This window comes from Cicer arietinum, chromosome 4 (assembly GCF_000331145.2).
Source record: "Cicer arietinum cultivar CDC Frontier isolate Library 1 chromosome 4, Cicar.CDCFrontier_v2.0, whole genome shotgun sequence".
In the NCBI taxonomy this organism is placed as follows: Eukaryota; Viridiplantae; Streptophyta; class Magnoliopsida; order Fabales; family Fabaceae; genus Cicer; species Cicer arietinum.
Window position 1 is genome coordinate 51,434,003 of NC_021163.2, and position 17,272 is coordinate 51,451,274.

Below are 17,272 nucleotides of genomic sequence, written 5' to 3' on the forward strand. Positions count from 1 at the left end.
CTTTCCTTCCTCACCTCAAACACACTTCGCGGTTCAAATTCAAAATCCCTTTTTTCTTTGTATTCAATGAAATCCAAAATATCTCAAATATGAATACTTATATAATATACTTATTAATAATAAAAAACTCATTTGAGTTTCATTTTTATTGTTAATTTTTTATTTTGGATTTCAGTTATGGAAGCAACTTCAACATGCTTCTTCTGTGGTAGAATTCCATCAAAATCGAAACTTTCTTCATCTTCTTCATTTGGCTCATTTTGTTTATTAACAAAAAACAATGTTAACACAATCATGTGCACACGTTCATTCAAAACAACACCTCACAATCGTGTCATTCAAAACGTTAACGAAACAAAGCTTCCGAGTAGTAACACAAAAAGAAGGAGAAGAAGAAGAACAAGAAATGGTGTAGGAGTGGAAGAACAACAAGAACAAAGGGAAATTGAAACACCCTTTGAGAATATGAACAAGAGGAGTGTTGTTGATGTGAATGTTAATGGTGACCCAATTGGCTGGAAAGATGTTGGAAAAAGTGTTGTTTGTTGGATTCGTGAGAGTATGAAATCGATGGCTTTTGATTTTGCTTCTGCTGAGTTACAAGGGGATAATGATTTTTTTGAGATGAAGCAAAAAATGGGACCTGGTCTTACTTTTGTTATTCAAGCTCAACCTTATTTGAATGCTGTTCCTATGCCACTTGGACTTGAAGTTATGTGTTTGAAGGCTTGTACTCATTATCCTACTCTCTTTGATCATTTTCAAAGAGAGTTGCGTGATGTTCTTCAAGATATGGAGAGTAAATTGTTGGTTCAAGATTGGCGTGAAACTCAGTCTTGGAAATTGCTTAAGGAACTTGCTAATTCAGGTTCTTTTTATTCTCTTTTTGTCATGATATCAACTTGTTTTATTGTTCACAATATTTGACATAGGGTAAACACGATTTTAGTTCCTAAAATTGTAGGGCGCTGTCAATTTGGCCCCTGACTCAGTCAAAAATCAAAACTAGTCCTTGAATCATTAAAACGTCAATAAATTTAGCCCCTATTGTTAAAACGGTCATGGATTATTTTGACAGTAAGTTGTATCATTTATGGACTATTTTGATGATTTGATGACTAAATTGGGTTTTTGGTTGAGTCAAGGACCAAAGTGACAGCGCCGTACACTTTCAGGGACTAAAACGGTGGTTTACCCTTTGAAATATTATCAGGGTATGTTTGGATTGGCTTATTTGAGTTATTTACTAGTATAAGCATTTGTGAGACTGTGTGGAAGAGTTTATGAAAGCATCTTTGGCATGTTCGTATATTTCTTTCAGCATATTTCTATAAGCTCTCTAAGATAGCTTGTGAAAATAGCCTAAAGCTCAAATGAAAACAGTTTTATTTTATTTTATCTTTTGATAAAGTATTAGTTTATATATAAGCACTTACATGATAACCATTTATGCAATAAGTGCTTGATTAAGTTGTTTGTCTAAACATGAGGATGTACTAAAACAACATAAATATTAGAGGTTAAGAACTACAGAAATGTATGGAAGAGTTTATTTGGACTTATCTTATGTTATAAGTACTAATTATTTAAGTGTATGAAAAGATGTTAAAAAGTAGTTTTTCATATGTATATAAGGATTTTTCATGTTAGTAATAAGCACTCTGAGATAGCTTATAGAAACAGTTTAGACGAGATGCGTAAACATGTCCATTTGCCCTCTTTAATCGCATTCAAACCTAAATTCTATTTTGCTTTAAAAACAAATTCTGTTTTTAAGCACTTATCAAATAAGTCTTTAATATGATAAGCGCTTAATTAAATTGTCAAAATGTTTTATAATGCATTAGTTATTATAATAGTAATTCCATTGCTGCAACAAGGGATAAGATTGAGAATGGTTTAATTGCAGCTCAGCATAGGGCAGTTGCAAGGAAGATAACACAGCCCAAAATTGTACAAGGAGTTTTAGGAATGGACATAGAAAGAGTCAAAGTGATACAGCATAGGATTGATGAATTCACCAACAACATGTCAGAACTTCTCAATATTGAAAGGGATGTTGAATTGGAGTTTACTCAAGAGGAATTGGATGCTGTGCCTAAACCAGATGACACTTCTGATCCATCGAAACCGATCGAGTTCTTGGTTAGTCATAGCCAGCCTCAGCAAGAACTTTGTGATACCATTTGTAACTTACAGGCCATCAGTACCTCTACAGGTATATTCTCTTTTTCTTCACCTCTTTCCTTTATGCACATCAAGGTCTGATTCTGACTTGTTTATTCATGCAATTTAGTCGGTGCTGTCAAATAGCTGATATAGTATAGCGGAACTTGAACAAACTATTATCAATCTCTGATACACGATTTAGTTCAAAGTGTTGTCAAAAAGCAACTGTAGCAAAACTATAGTACTGCAGTGTAATGGAATTTGAACAAACTGCTATTTTCCTCGATCTGCGATTGATAACAATGAATTTAGTCTATCTTTAATTATGTGCATGTGCTGTAAATGAAGTTGAATTGAGGACATACGGACTGTTTAAACAGGATTGGGGGGAATGCATTTGGTGTTATTCAAGATTGAAGGAAACCACCGATTACCACCAACTACTCTTTCGCCCGGAGAAATGGTTTGTGTGAGAACGTGTGACAGCAAGGGTGCAGTTACAACTTCTTGCATGCAAGGAGTTGTAGACAATCTTGGAGATGATGGATATAGTATTACTGTTGCTTTAGAGTTACGCCATGGCGATCCTACATTCTCTAAACTGTTCGGGAAGAATGTGCGCATCGATCGTATTCAAGGACTGGCTGATACACTTACCTATGAGGTATTGAATTCTCTCATGTGATTTCTTCCATACAGACAAAATATTTTAATGCTTGTTATATTCTTTAGATATCAATTTTACTTCTAGTGATCAATTTCAAATAGATCAACATAATTTGACTGTGATGGTTCTGCTTGTTAGTTTCTTTAATTCTGTAAAGTTTAAATATGCATTCGATTCCTACAAATATACAGTTTTTTGCTTTTAGTCTCTGTAAAAATATTGTTTTGTTTTTCGTCTTTGCAAATATACAACATTTTGCTTTTGATTCTTGTAACATTCATGCAATATACAACAGTTTTGTTTTAGGCCATGCAAATTTGTTTGTATTAGAATTGGTCCATAGGATTATAAGATTGTTTTGATGTTTTCCAGCGCAATTGTGAAGCTCTAATGCTGCTTCAGAAGAATGGTTTACGAAAGAAAAATCCATCAATTTCCGTTGTTGCTACACTCTTTGGAGATGGTGAAGATATTGCATGGCTTGAGAAGAATGATTTGGCCGACTTTGCAGAAGAAAAAACGAATGAAACCTTAGGAAGTGAATCCTATGATAAAACTCAGCAGAGAGCAATTGCATTGGGGTTGAATAAGAAGAGGCCATTATTGGTTATCCAAGGACCTCCTGGTACAGGCAAAACCGGTTTACTCAAGCAACTTATAGCATGCGCTGTCGAGCAAGGCGAAAGAGTTCTTGTTACAGCACCTACTAATGCAGCTGTCGATAACATGGTTGAAAAGCTTTCAAATGTTGGATTAAATATCGTTCGAGTTGGAAATCCAGCCCGAATATCAAAAACAGTAGGATCGAAGTCTTTAGGAGAAATTGTGAATGCGAAGCTTGCAAGTTTTCGCGAAGAGTATGAGAGAAAAAAGTCTGATCTAAGGAAAGATCTAAGGCATTGTTTAAAGGATGATTCATTAGCTGCAGGCATACGTCAACTTCTGAAACAGTTGGCAAGGTCTCTAAAGAAAAAGGAAAAGCAGACGATAAATGAAGTTCTATCGAGTGCTCAAGTTGTGCTTGCCACCAATACAGGAGCAGCTGATCCTTTGATTCGAAGGCTGGATGCTTTTGACTTAGTTGTCATAGATGAAGCTGGACAGGCAATTGAACCGTCTTGCTGGATTCCTATATTGCAGGCGAAACGATGTATTCTTGCTGGTGATCAATGCCAACTAGCTCCTGTTATATTTTCTAGAAAGGCGTTAGAAAGCGGTCTTGGAATATCGCTACTGGAGAGAGCTGCAACTCTGCATGAAGGAGTTCTCACTACAAGATTAACAACACAATACCGTATGAATGATGCCATTGCAAGTTGGGCTTCAAAGGAGATGTATGGAGGATTGTTGAAGTCTTCTAAGAGTGTCTTTTCTCATCTTCTTGTAGACTCTCCTTTTGTTAAGGTATTATGCGTGTAATTGATATCTAGATTCTCTTTGTGAAAGTGAAGGCTTCTATTTACATGTTTTCTTAACTAGAGGAAACTTAGAGATGCAACTCAAAATGATCTGACTTGTTTGAGAAAGTCATATGAAAACAACTTTTTTAGGACAATATTATATTGTGAACATACTACATGCGGCCTGTTTGGATTGGCTTATCTGAATTTATTAACTGGAAAAAACACTTGTATGAGCTTGTTCGGGAGAGTTTATAGAAATAGCTTATGACATGTCTGCAAACTATTTTTAGCTTATTTTCATAAGTTCTTAAGGATAACTTATGGAAATAGCTTACGTGAAAATAGTTTGATTTTATTTTATCTTTTGTTGTAGACATAGTTGTTTATGCATAAACACTTACACGATAAGCTCTTAATTATGTTGTTTATCCAAATAGGGCTATGTACTTTTTGTATTACTGATTCTTATTACATGAATGGAAAGTTTGAGCTTGCTGTTGCTGCAGCCTACATGGATAACACAATGCCCTCTGCTATTGCTCGACACTCGAATGCCGTATGGAAGTCTATCCGTTGGTTGTGAAGAGCATCTAGATCCAGCCGGAACAGGCTCATTGTATAACGAAGGAGAAGCTGATATAGTCTTGCAGCATGTATTTTCCTTAATTTATTCTGGTAATTACTTTTGACTCTGTTCATTGTAATTGATATAGTTTTGCAATGCCAAGTTATTGTCTTTCAAAGTTTCGAAATCTTGTGACACATCTTATTTGTTATTTGTGTTTGCTGACATAGGATTTTTCTTGTCAATTTTGAAACTGAAATTCAGGTGTTAACCCAGCTGCTATTGTAGTTCAATCCCCTTATGTTGCTCAAGTTCAACTTTTGAGGGACATGCTTGATGGGTTTCCAGAAGCAGCCGGTACCGAAGTTTCTACAATCGATAGTTTTCAAGGTCGGGAAGCCGATGCTGTAATTTTATCAATGGTATGATCTGAATCTAATCTCTACAACCTTGGTTTCAACAATTTTATGGTTAATAAATAAACAAATTTTTTACTTAGTAAATATTTTAATGTTTTTATGAAGAATAAGGATAAAACTAAAATCAAACAATTGTTCAGTACACTCCTAATACTTTGTCAAGAACCCATTTTTCTGAAGGTTTAAAAGTGTTGTTAGGTGGAAGCTCATTTTTATTTGTTTATGATTAACTTCTGCAATCGGAATGATATGTAACGTTCGTCCTTGATGTTTGATGAGAGATTAAATGATTTCATATACATGGTGTTCTGTGTCAGAAAGTGTGTTACTAGTATTTCTCTTGTAAAATATTTATGCTCTATTGGTCTTGCTCAAGAACTAACATAGTCGAACTCGTTTTCCCCGTTTTTCAAAAAATATAATCAAATAGGTACGATCAAACACATTGGGAGCCGTTGGATTCCTTGGTGATAGCAGAAGAATCAATGTTGCCATCACAAGAGCGAGAAAACATTTAGCTGTAGTTTGTGACAGCTCAACTATATGCCATAATACGTTCCTAGCAAGACTTATGCGCCATATTCGACACTTTGGTAGGGTGAAGCATGTTGAACCAGATAGTTTTGGAGGAGGGTTTGGACTTGGGATGAATCCAATATTACCTTCTATTGATTAGTGTTGTAAAAGTGGCATGAAACAATCAAATTAGAAATGCCTAAGCAATTGTTTGGGGGGATTTTTTTTTTTGTGGGGGAGTATTTATAGAATGGTTTTTTCACTTGGTCAATACTTGTATAGCAATTTATAAATTCAAAACTTGTGTATCAAGTAATACTCATGCATGAAAATTATGGAAGAAAACTTCCACAATAATTGTAACATATGACAATGTATATTCATTATTATCATTCTGTGAATTGAACTACAGATGCAAGCGTTATGCTTGCAATATAATGCTTTCGTATTCATTACAATTACAATGTGATTTAGAAGGAAGTAATTAGTAGATACCACCATTATTTAAAGCTTTCTCTTGTGAGTTGAGAAACATTTCATGCATATTTGAAAATAACTGTTTATGCTCCAAAGATTTGCAAATTTGTTGTTTTGAACCTGATAAGAAAAATGTCTAGCCATATTTGAAACCAGATAAGAAAAATATTTGAAGCAACAATCTGGAAAAGTCTAAGAGGTGCACAACATGGTTACAATACATATGAGCTGTATTGTGATTCAAAACCAAATTGAATTCAATTAATACACATGTATGTATTGTGATTCAAAATTAAATTGAATCTAATCAACATGATTTGTTGTGCATATCAATTTTATTCTTAAGATGTATTACTCTTCTCACTTTATATTTCTTCGTACAAATTTAAAACAATGATCTAAGATTGATTTAAGTTAAACCAATTATAGTCATCCATATACATAAATTGGTAAAGCTTTTTTAATATAAATCAGGACGTTTCCTAAAGATGTTCATATTTAATTTTCAGTTTTACTAATTACTACTCCAAAAATAATATATATGCAAAAATGATAATTGAAAAGTTGATGTATCTAGTTAAAAATTAAAATTAGATGCATCAACTTTTCAATTATCATTTTTATTTATATTTCACTTCATAGTAATAACTTACCACCAATTCATTGTATGCTCATTTATCTTTTCCATTACATGCAATGAGATACGGTGACATTTTCATAAAGGTAATTGTTCACCCACCCTCATTTTTACTCGTATTATGTTAAATACACTTTCGGATGTTAGCTTCCGATAAAATGTCGTGTTTTGAGGATGAGCATCTCACTTTCATAAATGATGAAAATGGCTTTTAGTATTTCCAAAACATTCAAAAACAATTCATTTGAAATTCACTGAGAATAATTAGATAAACACATTTTTAGTATCATTATTAAAAAAAATGAAAACAATGCAATGGTAGTTTAAAATTAGAAATTCATTCAGAGAAGACAACAGCAATACAAAAATCTATTAAGAGCACGATCACTCTTAGTTCACTCTTGATACACGAGCAGTCATTGTAAGTAGTGTTCTCATTATCTATTATCATTTCGCAGCTGCTTCAGTAGGAGTTTTTGTTGTCATTTGATCAACAGCGTGAACTACGCTCTGAAGCTCCTCCCATATGGCTTTATAGACCATCCTTTGCCTATTCACGGCTGATTGTCCCTCAAAGGCGGTAGATACAACATCAATGCTGCAAAACAAATACACAAATTAGGGCTATCAAACAAGCTATACAGTCTATAGTGTCCAACACAACTATTGAATGTGAAACATAGAACCGTGCATCATGGATAAGTTTTATCAATGAGGATATAAAATGTGTTTTAAAATAGTTCAATTTTCAGTTGTGCAACTCAATTTCATTCTCAAACTTTGGAGAAGAATGGGCATATGTAGCTGAATTGTGAGGAATAAGCAGCCGCCAGTGTGCCAACCTTATTGTCATTTATGGAGCCAACACATCAAATGGATTGCATTCCGACATGTGATCAATGCATATGGAAAAACATAAGTTAGAGAGGTCAACCCCTTAAATAGATCTCAATTACTTCGAGAGATCAGTAGTTGTAGTCGCGTCCTAGGATACCTTGGTTTACCAAAAGATATCTTCTAGACATATTGCTCTTAGTTTTGTCAATTCAAATGACCGACCGTAAAACATATTCACTAAATCAAACTTGAGAAGGAGAGCTGCACAATGTAAATTTAACAACAAAAGCCTTCATTGAGCTCCACGGATCAATGAACTATAAAATGTCTCATTATAAATCATGTCTAATTACAGAGCATTTAATTATAGATTCTTTTTAAATCATGTGATGATTTTGTACTCTAATTTTGTTTAGAATATGTGATCAATGCATATGGAAAAACATAAGTTAGAGAGGTCAACCCCTTAAATAGATCTCAATTACTTCGAGAGATCAGTAGTTGTAGTCGCGTCCTAGGATACCTTGGTTTACCAAAAGATATCTTCTAGACATATTGCTCTTAGTTTTGTCAATTCAAATGACCGACCGTAAAACATATTCACTAAATCAAACTTGAGAAGGAGAGCTGCACAATGTAAATTTAACAACAAAAGCCTTCATTGAGCTCCACGGATCAATGAACTATAAAATGTCTCATTATAAATCATGTCTAATTACAGAGCATTTAATTATAGATTCTTTTTAAATCATGTGATGATTTTGTACTCTAATTTTGTTTAGAATTATATATATATATATATATATATATATATATATATATTCTTTTTAATGGTTTTTATTGGTTTCTCTCTATCTCTTACTATTGGTTCACATTCACTCTCTTTTCTTTTTAATGCTTTTATTCCTAACTCTATCATGTCTGATGTGTTCGCTCATCCATGATAGCATTCTCATTTGACAACATTGAGTTTATTTTCTAGTTGGTTATTTAATACCTAACATTAGGTCTCATCCAACATCATAGGCCTTGTAGTCAACTGTGCAGCAAAGTTTTCTCTACAATTCTAGTGGCACTTTCCTACTAGAAAAAAAAAAATTAAGACTACTTCATCTCATTTGTGGTATGGTATGATATGTATTTTTCTCCTCTAAACTAGAATTAGTGCATCTCTAACTAAATTTATATGCCTTGAACTTCATTTCACGTTTACTTAAAACTAAAACCCATATGCTTCCAAAACTTGTCACCACATATCTACCCTCCCATGTATTACGTCTTAGATCTCTCCAATTAGGACTACATCATATGCAAAAAAAGTACAAAGTAAATGATGTTAATATCATGTAATGTGCAATCTATATTCTACACTATTATTCAGTTTAGTTGGTTGGGGAGTAATGTGATATATCTACAGATGTTTCAATGGTTAAGACTTGTGATGAGATTATGTAATTGTCTTTTATTTGGTGCAAAACAAATGGTCATTCTAAAAGAGCTTCTTTAATAAATATGCAAATGGATTGACATAGTTGTCATTTGTGCTATCACGCCGCAATGCCACTATTCCTTGTACACCACATAACGGTTTTAACTACAGATTGTCGAGGCCACCATTCAAGCCTGAGAGATGAAAATCAAGTCATTTGTAAGTGGTAGTACGGCTTTGAGGGAAATTGAGAACCCTCGTTTGCCCCTATTATTGGATCAGCACATATTTCTTTTCAGAAGAAAGATGAGATCTTATCTACTATATTTAGTTGTCTCTCTTTCATATAAGAAAATTATCAAATCTTATTCAGGGCTTGCAAGAAGCTATTAACCCCATGTGGGTCCTAAGTTCTTTTTTCCTGATACTGAGATTTGAATTGACTCCACTCTTAATATCTCTATATAAGCCCGTTATTATGATCGTCAAGTTTATCAAACAAAACAGAAGCTAATAATAGATATTTCAAAATTACTTAGGTTTTAACTACCATATGATGCATGGAGTATCAAACAGTTTTTTAATTGTATGAAATTTTGTAGATGTATCTACTAACTATCATATGAAAGATACATGGAGCAGTTTTTTAATTGTATGACATTTTGTAGATTTGTCTACTAATAGCAAACTTTCAATTCAACCATTAAAATCAACAGATCTCAACTCTCTGTATTGTATATACACAGTTAATTGACATAAAATCAAAACCGAAATTCATTTCAATGGTCAAAAATCTGCTCACCTGACATGCCGTCCATCACCATAAGCATCCTTTACTGTGACTGATTCTGCATTGAGTTGTTCCTTTATCTTTTGGAGTGTGTCCCAATTTGACATTAAAAAAGTAAGAATGAAATTAGCATGAAATTAGACCCCAGAAAAAACTATAACAACTTTTTATCCACAAAATAGTTGGATAATTTGGTCCCAAATTTATAAAATAATAAAGATCCTCATTCATCAATCAATTTAGTATTCGGTGAGTGAAAGTAGATAGCAAAATAAAGATATAGAAGTCTTAAGAATAAATCATCTTTTTGGTTCTCAGTATTGTAAAGGTCTGGAAATTCAGACCTCAAATTTTCAATGTAGAAATTTAATCTCTTAATTTAGAGAAAGTTAGTCAATTTAGATCATCTACCAAATTATCCCCTTAGAAAATATCCATCAAAACCAATGAAACTACATATTACCTTGAATAGTATCATGTTGCATCGAGACATGAATATAGAGCCTTTAAAATTGCAGTACGAAATCCAGAAAAATGTCTAAATTGACTTAAGTTCTTTATTTTCATGACTAAATTGTCATTTTTCAAATATGAGAGACTGAATTGCCAAACCCTTAAAATTTCAAGGACCAAAATGATGATTTAATTAAGTCCTAAAGGGTCATTTACTATGTGAAAACATTTCCTGCTTTTATTTCTTAAAATTTGTGTTCATTTTACTTTTGTTAATAAAAAAATAAGACACTTTTAAAGTGAACAATTGTCTACATTTCTAGAAACAATGAAAATGTCAAAAACTGTTGTTATTATTTTTGGAAATGCATCTTCATTAACTAGAATTTCATTTCACTATTCGTAAGGCCTAACTCAACTGGAAAATGTCAAAATTGTTAGGTTGGATAACATGTCTCGAGTTCAAACCCAAGACCTTTAGGTGTGAATTTCCTTACCATTTCATCTACAGACCATCAAAACAAAACTAGCATTTCATATTCTCTCAATGACAATGATTCACTTCAAGAGTCTATCTCATCAAGGTAAAATGAACACACATTTTAGAAAATGAAAACAAAAAATGTTTCTACAAAGTAACCAACCTTGAAACTTCCTCCAAAACAATGTACCAATTCAGCTTTTTTAATTTGTTAACCGACAGAGAGACTAAATTGCTTAACCAACTGAAATTTTAAGGGTTAATTTGTCATTTCGTAAATATAGGAACAAAATTGATTGACAATAATCCATTTTAAGAACTAATTTGCTATGTAGCACAAAACAATTCATATGAGAGGCTTGTCCACAACACCATCCCATCTGATTACATTCAATCACTTCAATTTTCTCAAATTAATACTCTTCAACATGTCAGAACATGTCAGTGTCAATGTCTATACTCCAAACCTAATTTTTTAATAATGATGTAAAAATCGTAACTAAATTGTTCAACTCTTCCAAATCCCAATATGGTTACTGACTCTGACAACAGTCGAGAGCAGTATTCAACAATTTACCAAACAAAAACGAATCAAACAATATACCTTATTCTGCATGGATTGAATGAGAGGCAAATCAATAGAACCAGCATCGTTGACGGGAGTGGCGCGTGAAGTAAACTTGCGAAGAGAAGTAACGGTGAATAATAATCTGTCATCATGTTTAGGAATACAAAAACTATTGGGATTATTAAGGCGCGGGAGAGTAGTTTGTGAAATGGATCTGAAGAGGGATAAGTGATTAGAAGAAGTTCGAAAGAGAATGGATGATTTGTTGTAAGGTCGAACCAAAACCGGAAGAGCTTGGCGTAGTAAGGTGCTAGTGCTAACGTGTGGTCGCATTTTTACTTCTGCTCTGTTTGGGTTTTCGCTTTCTTTCTTCTTCCTTGTTACTTGGAAGAGATCGAATTGAAATGATCGAGAGGGTAATTCTACGGTACCAAGCCAGACCAACCACCCAGATAAATAATTTTTAAAAAGAATTATTCGAAAAAAAAGATCAATTTTCCAAGAATAATTTTTTTATTTTGTTCGCAAAATTTTTCAAAGAAAACATTATTTGAAAAAAATATTTTAAAGATTTTTTTTAAAAATATTTGATATTTTAAAAAAAGTAATTTAATTAAAAAAATATATATCTCAATCAATAAAATATTAAACATATGAACCCTCTCACTTAACCTCGTACAAAATAATGAAATAATAAATTAGACTTTAAAAAAATTATTTCAATAAAAATTTAATATTAAAGATTTAGAATTTTATTGACCTTCTAATCACACTTAAAACTAAAATAATATTAATACTTTTGCAGTTCTTAAAATCACTTTTAATTTTTTATTTACTGCTAATATTATACCTACACACAAAGAAATTATATAGAAATATTATAAATAAATAGATTAAAATTAAAATTTAATATCTTAAATCCACTTAAATAAATATTAAGTATTTTAAAACAAATAATTTTACTTCAACACAAAAAAACATTAAAAAACAGAACAGTACCATCTCGTATTTTTCTGGATCAGGACCACACAAGCCCCTTTTTAAAATACTATAAATCGATATTAGTTTATGAAACAGTTCAACATACTTATAATTTTTTTTTCTTCATAAATGCAAATATCTAAATCTTAAATAAATCTTATTTTAATCATATAATACATATAAAGGAAGGCAGTCAATTAGCAACCCCTTCATCCATTTTCCCTCGTAAATCAGTGGCTAATAATGGATATGTTACATTAAATTTTTTAGTATTATCTAAAGATCTTTTGTTAGATATTTTTTCCGTACATACTTATCATATTTTTTGTTAAGTTTTTTGTGTCGGTCATTTGACAAGATGATATTTATTTAAAATTTATTAATTTATAATTCTTATTTTACCTCTAATTGTTTAGGTTTATTAATAGTTTATTTTATATTCTAACTATTATATTTATTGTTATAATTAGTATCACCAAGGAGGCAAAAATAAATAATACAAGGACGAAAATCTAAGCACTCCGTGCAAATAGACGATCAGCCACTCGTGTCTACTTTAGCCACCAACTATAGCATGTAAGTCATTGGCCCAGCACGAAGTCCCTACCAACCCAAATCCACCAACCAAGCCAATCACTAAACATTATTTATTTATTTTGACAAAAAGAAAATTATTATATACTATAATTTATGAATATATTATTATACTATATCTATAACAAAATAATCATACAACAACATTTACACCTAACAACAACATTTATAAATATGGTTAATTTTGGTGGAATTATTTGTTATTTTCTTATAATTAATTGAATATCTATCATTAATATCAATACTTAATTATTTGTCTTTATGCACAAAAGATTTCAACTCGAATTTAGTAAGAAATATAAAAATTCAATGTTGGATTTGTATTAACAATTTGCTTTAGGAATATTAGAGACAAAAAATCTTTTGATGAAGCAATCAATTCAAAATATTGGAATATTTTGCTCGAGTTTTAGTCAATTTGAATATAATATAAGAACTTAGAGACCGCATTCTTGTTGAATGTAAATAATATGTATTTTTTTTTTTTTATATTGAATATAAAAAACTATCACTATTTTGTAAATCTTATAAGGTTGTAGAAAATTTCATAGATAAATATTGAAAATATTCTACTGATCAAGGAATAGCTAGATCTGTTGAAGATGTTGCGACCACTAAATATGTTGAAGGTGTTACAGACGTTAAAAGATTGATAAAGAAAGTATGTCCTTACAAATTGATGCTCCAACTAACGTCGCGATAAAGGTACAAACAAAAAAGTCATGGTGTCAAGACTATTCGAATTGTTAATTCTTCTTTTGTTGACCACATCCCTAATGTTGAATTAAGAGGAATGGAAATTAAATAAATACATCATTTAATAAATAGTAGAATAAAATCAAATAATTATATTTATAATTTTAGCCGTTGAAGAGTCTAATTGAGGCACTAAAATTAGACTGTTGAAATGTTATAAGTATCATTTGAAAAAAAATTGTCCCCAAAATATAAGCACTCTTATAGTTTATCATATGCATTTATTATTTTTTCCAAACAAACCCCCTTATTAATATGTCTTGTAATATGAAAAGTCAGGTTAACACATTTATATACAAAAGCTATTTTATGAACATTAACACAAAATAAACACATTAACTACTCTATTAACTTTTTTAATAAGAGTAAAAATGCAATGGAGACTTATAATAAGAGACAAATGTAGTATATATTAACGCTCACAAGTCACAATATTCTTTACCCTAATTTGTGAGTTTCTTTTCTTCAAATTATTTATTTATAATCTCTATCATTGTTTGAGAATAATGAATGATAATATGTCATGTAAAAAAATTTGAGTGCATTAAGAATAATGAAATTCCTTATCATTATCTTAGTCATAAGATTCAAAATGAATTGATTAATATGTTAAATAATGAAGTTAAAAGTACAATAGTCGAAAAATAAAAAAAGCAAAATATTTTTGTGATTCTTGATTATACTCTTTACCTAAGTCACCAAGAACAAATAAGTCTCATTATACCTTGTGTGCATGTTTCTACAAGTCCAACAAGGATTGTACGAGGAATTACAAAATATATTAAAAACTCTTGGTCTTCATATAAATCTTAGAGCACTATACACACCATGTGATTGTCATAACATCAACTTGACACTTTTTGATATTACAAATTCTTTTATTAAAGTTAAAAGTTTTTTGGAGTGTTACAACTTATTTATACTATATTTTCTCATTCACCAAAATGTTAGAAAATTCTAAGAGATAATGTGAAAGGCTTAACTATACCATTGTCACAAAAGTGTTGGGAGACTTATGTGACTAGTGTATATGCAATTAAAGCTCAAGCTTCAAACATAAGAGAAACATTACTCAAATATTAGATGAACAAAATAATAATCCAAAAATTAAGAGTGAAATTGAATCTTTAGTAACTAATCGAATTAGAACTTTGATTCTTTAGTAGCTATGATTATTTGGTTTGAGTTCTTATTTTGTTAATGAAATTAACAAAAGTTTGAAAGAAAAAAAAAAGACATGAGTATTGATGAGGCTATAGAACTAGTAAAATGTCTGATTAAGTACTTAAAAAATATAAAAATCTGAATTTTAAAATGTTATTGTAAAGTGCTGAAAAAATTGCAAATAAAATGAAGATTGAATGTATGAACGGATTATTAATGATTTCGCAACAAAAAATACAAATAAAAATAATATTTAAATAATTATAAAAGCTTCGAATTTATTTTTATAGACACACTATTTTTCTTGATTCACTCAAAACACCGAAATTCTAAGGACCGACTTTGTATTTCATCTTCATTACATTCATTTTTTTTTTGATCCAAACAACATTTGGATTCAAATGTGCTTTAGCATAAACATAAAATAAAAAATATTTCACAAATTGACATCCTTCATAAAATCTTAACAAACAAAAATGAAAGCTAAATAGAAAGAATATAAGAGCACAAAAGGGATTTAGAAATCCCTAAGAATACACAGAAAAACAATGGAAGAAGAACGGTTGTTAGAGAAGAAAAATAAAAGTTTGGTTCCAGTGGTGGTAACAAGTGTGTATCAAACTTGCTAATTATCTATAGATTTTCCCAACATATTTAAAAATAAACATTGTGTATAGTATGCTATGTAGAATTTAAAAACTACGCTACGTTGAAGTTGAAAATATTATATAGAGGTGTTGCACATTTTAAAACCTTATAATCTGCCAAAAGTAATTAACTACGTACGCTAAATAAAATGATTATTGCATTGAATGATTAACAATACATTTAAATACATGAATATCAATTACTACTAGAAATTTCGCTTTTAATGACTAATTTAAAGACTAAATATTTTCAATCACACCAGCGATTGAATTGGATATTGTAATTTTGAATCTTGAAATTAAATCGTTGATTTTTTAAGAATAATTATTTGCAAATTTCCAAAAATCACAACCACAACCGCCCAAGCATTAGCAATAAATTTTTCATCAAAGTCTAAAGCATCATAACCAATTCATTCAATGCATTGGTATTGTAATATTCTCCCGTTAGAGGTATGATGCATTTGATGAGACGTGATTGCGCAAGTTTAGAGAGATTTGGTCGAGAATTAGGGTTTTGGAGTTGTAGTAGTATAACTTAAATGGCTTTAGAAAATATAGATAGTACTGTTAAACCTTAATAAGTTTTGCTTACACATACACAACATTTCTTGGCACATTTTTAAGATACAACATTTTTATAGATAATAATTTTAATCAATAATATTTTTAATGATTAATTAATTGATGATTTCAGTTGTAGCAAGAATATTGGGGAAGCACACTTTTATAGATGAAGGCAATGAAGAGGTGAAAATAATTAAACGTAAAAAATGCATTATTAGATTTAAAGGAAAAAAAAATCTACGTATATATAAAAAAATAAATAAAAGAACGGCCCATGTTTTGAAATTGGCGTAGCAACAAAGAAGGTAAAAAAATAAATATAAAAAGCTATTAAAGTATATAAACCTTTCCCAAATAGAAACAAAAGATTCATCAATTTTAGAGGTGCAAATTAATGAGTTTGCTTGAAATTTAATTATCTTGAAAAATGTCTCACATTATCAAGTATTATAAAAGAAGAGAAAGACCAAAACTATAGACATGGAAGTTGTTCGATACAAGATGCATCAATTTTTTATCTTAAGTTTGTATTTGGCTTCTTCTTTTCTCTTATACTCTTCTATTAGAGTATTGTAAGATATAGTTCAAATATTTACTTTAGAAAATGTGGGTGTGCTAAGGACCATATGTTGTTTGAGAGAGGTCTTTGTATGTTGTTTTAAACATGAATTAATATCAATATTTTGTTGGTGAAATATAAGGATGTAAAGTTATTAATGAGACTCTCACTTATAAATTCATTTGTAAGGCTCAATAAGTTTTAAAGTCTTTCGTATCTTGGACTGAAACATCATCTTTTCACTTTAAAATTTTTATATTAAAAAAATTATTTATGAGACTCATTTTAAATTTGCCAAGTTGTTAGATTAGATAAATTAACACTTTATGAGGTGATTAATAAAAGTGATTTTTTTAAAGACTTCTCTAGAAGTTGTTGTGTCAGATGATCTTATAATACTTAACCAATAAAAGAGCGAGATTCAGATAAATTTTACCCAATACAAAATACTATTAAGTGAATATTAAATTTTTGTGTGACTTTATCTCTACCAATTTTATTGTTCTTCAATCTATTTTATTTACAATTTTATCATTCTTTATTTAATTAAGTAATTGAGTTTTTTTATAAAAAATATCTATACTTAAAATTGT

General features: G+C 30.6%; 2 protein-coding genes across 2 annotated transcripts; one reads left to right on the forward strand and one right to left on the reverse strand.

Annotated features, from left to right (window-relative positions):
* The first annotated feature begins 6 nt into the window (after positions 1-6).
* LOC101488283 (DNA polymerase alpha-associated DNA helicase A) lies at positions 7-6,197 on the forward strand. Its single transcript, XM_004514938.3, has 7 exons — positions 7-868; positions 1,910-2,218; positions 2,550-2,833; positions 3,209-4,240; positions 4,746-4,914; positions 5,069-5,226; positions 5,654-6,197. Exons 1-7 carry the CDS (start codon positions 178-180, stop codon positions 5,897-5,899), a joined length of 2,889 nt encoding a protein of 962 aa, XP_004514995.1. The 5' UTR covers positions 7-177; the 3' UTR covers positions 5,900-6,197.
* A 972-nt stretch (positions 6,198-7,169) lies between these two features.
* LOC101515532 (protein BOLA4, chloroplastic/mitochondrial) lies at positions 7,170-11,894 on the reverse strand. The gene is made up of 3 exons (XM_004514937.4): positions 11,448-11,894; positions 9,922-9,989; positions 7,170-7,451 (listed from the first exon to the last, which is right to left on the reverse strand). Exons 1-3 carry the CDS (start codon positions 11,742-11,744, stop codon positions 7,301-7,303), a joined length of 516 nt encoding a protein of 171 aa, XP_004514994.1. The 5' UTR covers positions 11,745-11,894; the 3' UTR covers positions 7,170-7,300.
* Between the last annotated feature and the right edge of the window lie 5,378 nt (positions 11,895-17,272).

What these genes read in the sequence shown, in the direction of transcription:
- LOC101515532 (XM_004514937.4), bottom strand. Translation starts at nt 11,744, where the DNA reads ATGCGACCACACGTTAGCACTAGCACCTTACTACGCCAAGCTCTTCCG. An exon ending in TTCAATCCATGCAGAATAAG is followed by an intron (nt 9,990 to 11,447) that starts GTATATTGTTTG and finishes ACACTCCAAAAG; the next exon opens with ATAAAGGAACAACTCAATGC. An exon ending in GGTGATGGACGGCATGTCAG is followed by an intron (nt 7,452 to 9,921) that starts GTGAGCAGATTT and finishes TTTGTTTTGCAG; the next exon opens with CATTGATGTTGTATCTACCG.
- LOC101488283 (XM_004514938.3), top strand. Translation starts at nt 178, where the DNA reads ATGGAAGCAACTTCAACATGCTTCTTCTGTGGTAGAATTCCATCAAAA. An exon ending in TAAGGAACTTGCTAATTCAG is followed by an intron (nt 869 to 1,909) that starts GTTCTTTTTATT and finishes GTTTAATTGCAG; the next exon opens with CTCAGCATAGGGCAGTTGCA. An exon ending in ATGCTGTAATTTTATCAATG is followed by an intron (nt 5,227 to 5,653) that starts GTATGATCTGAA and finishes ATAATCAAATAG; the next exon opens with GTACGATCAAACACATTGGG.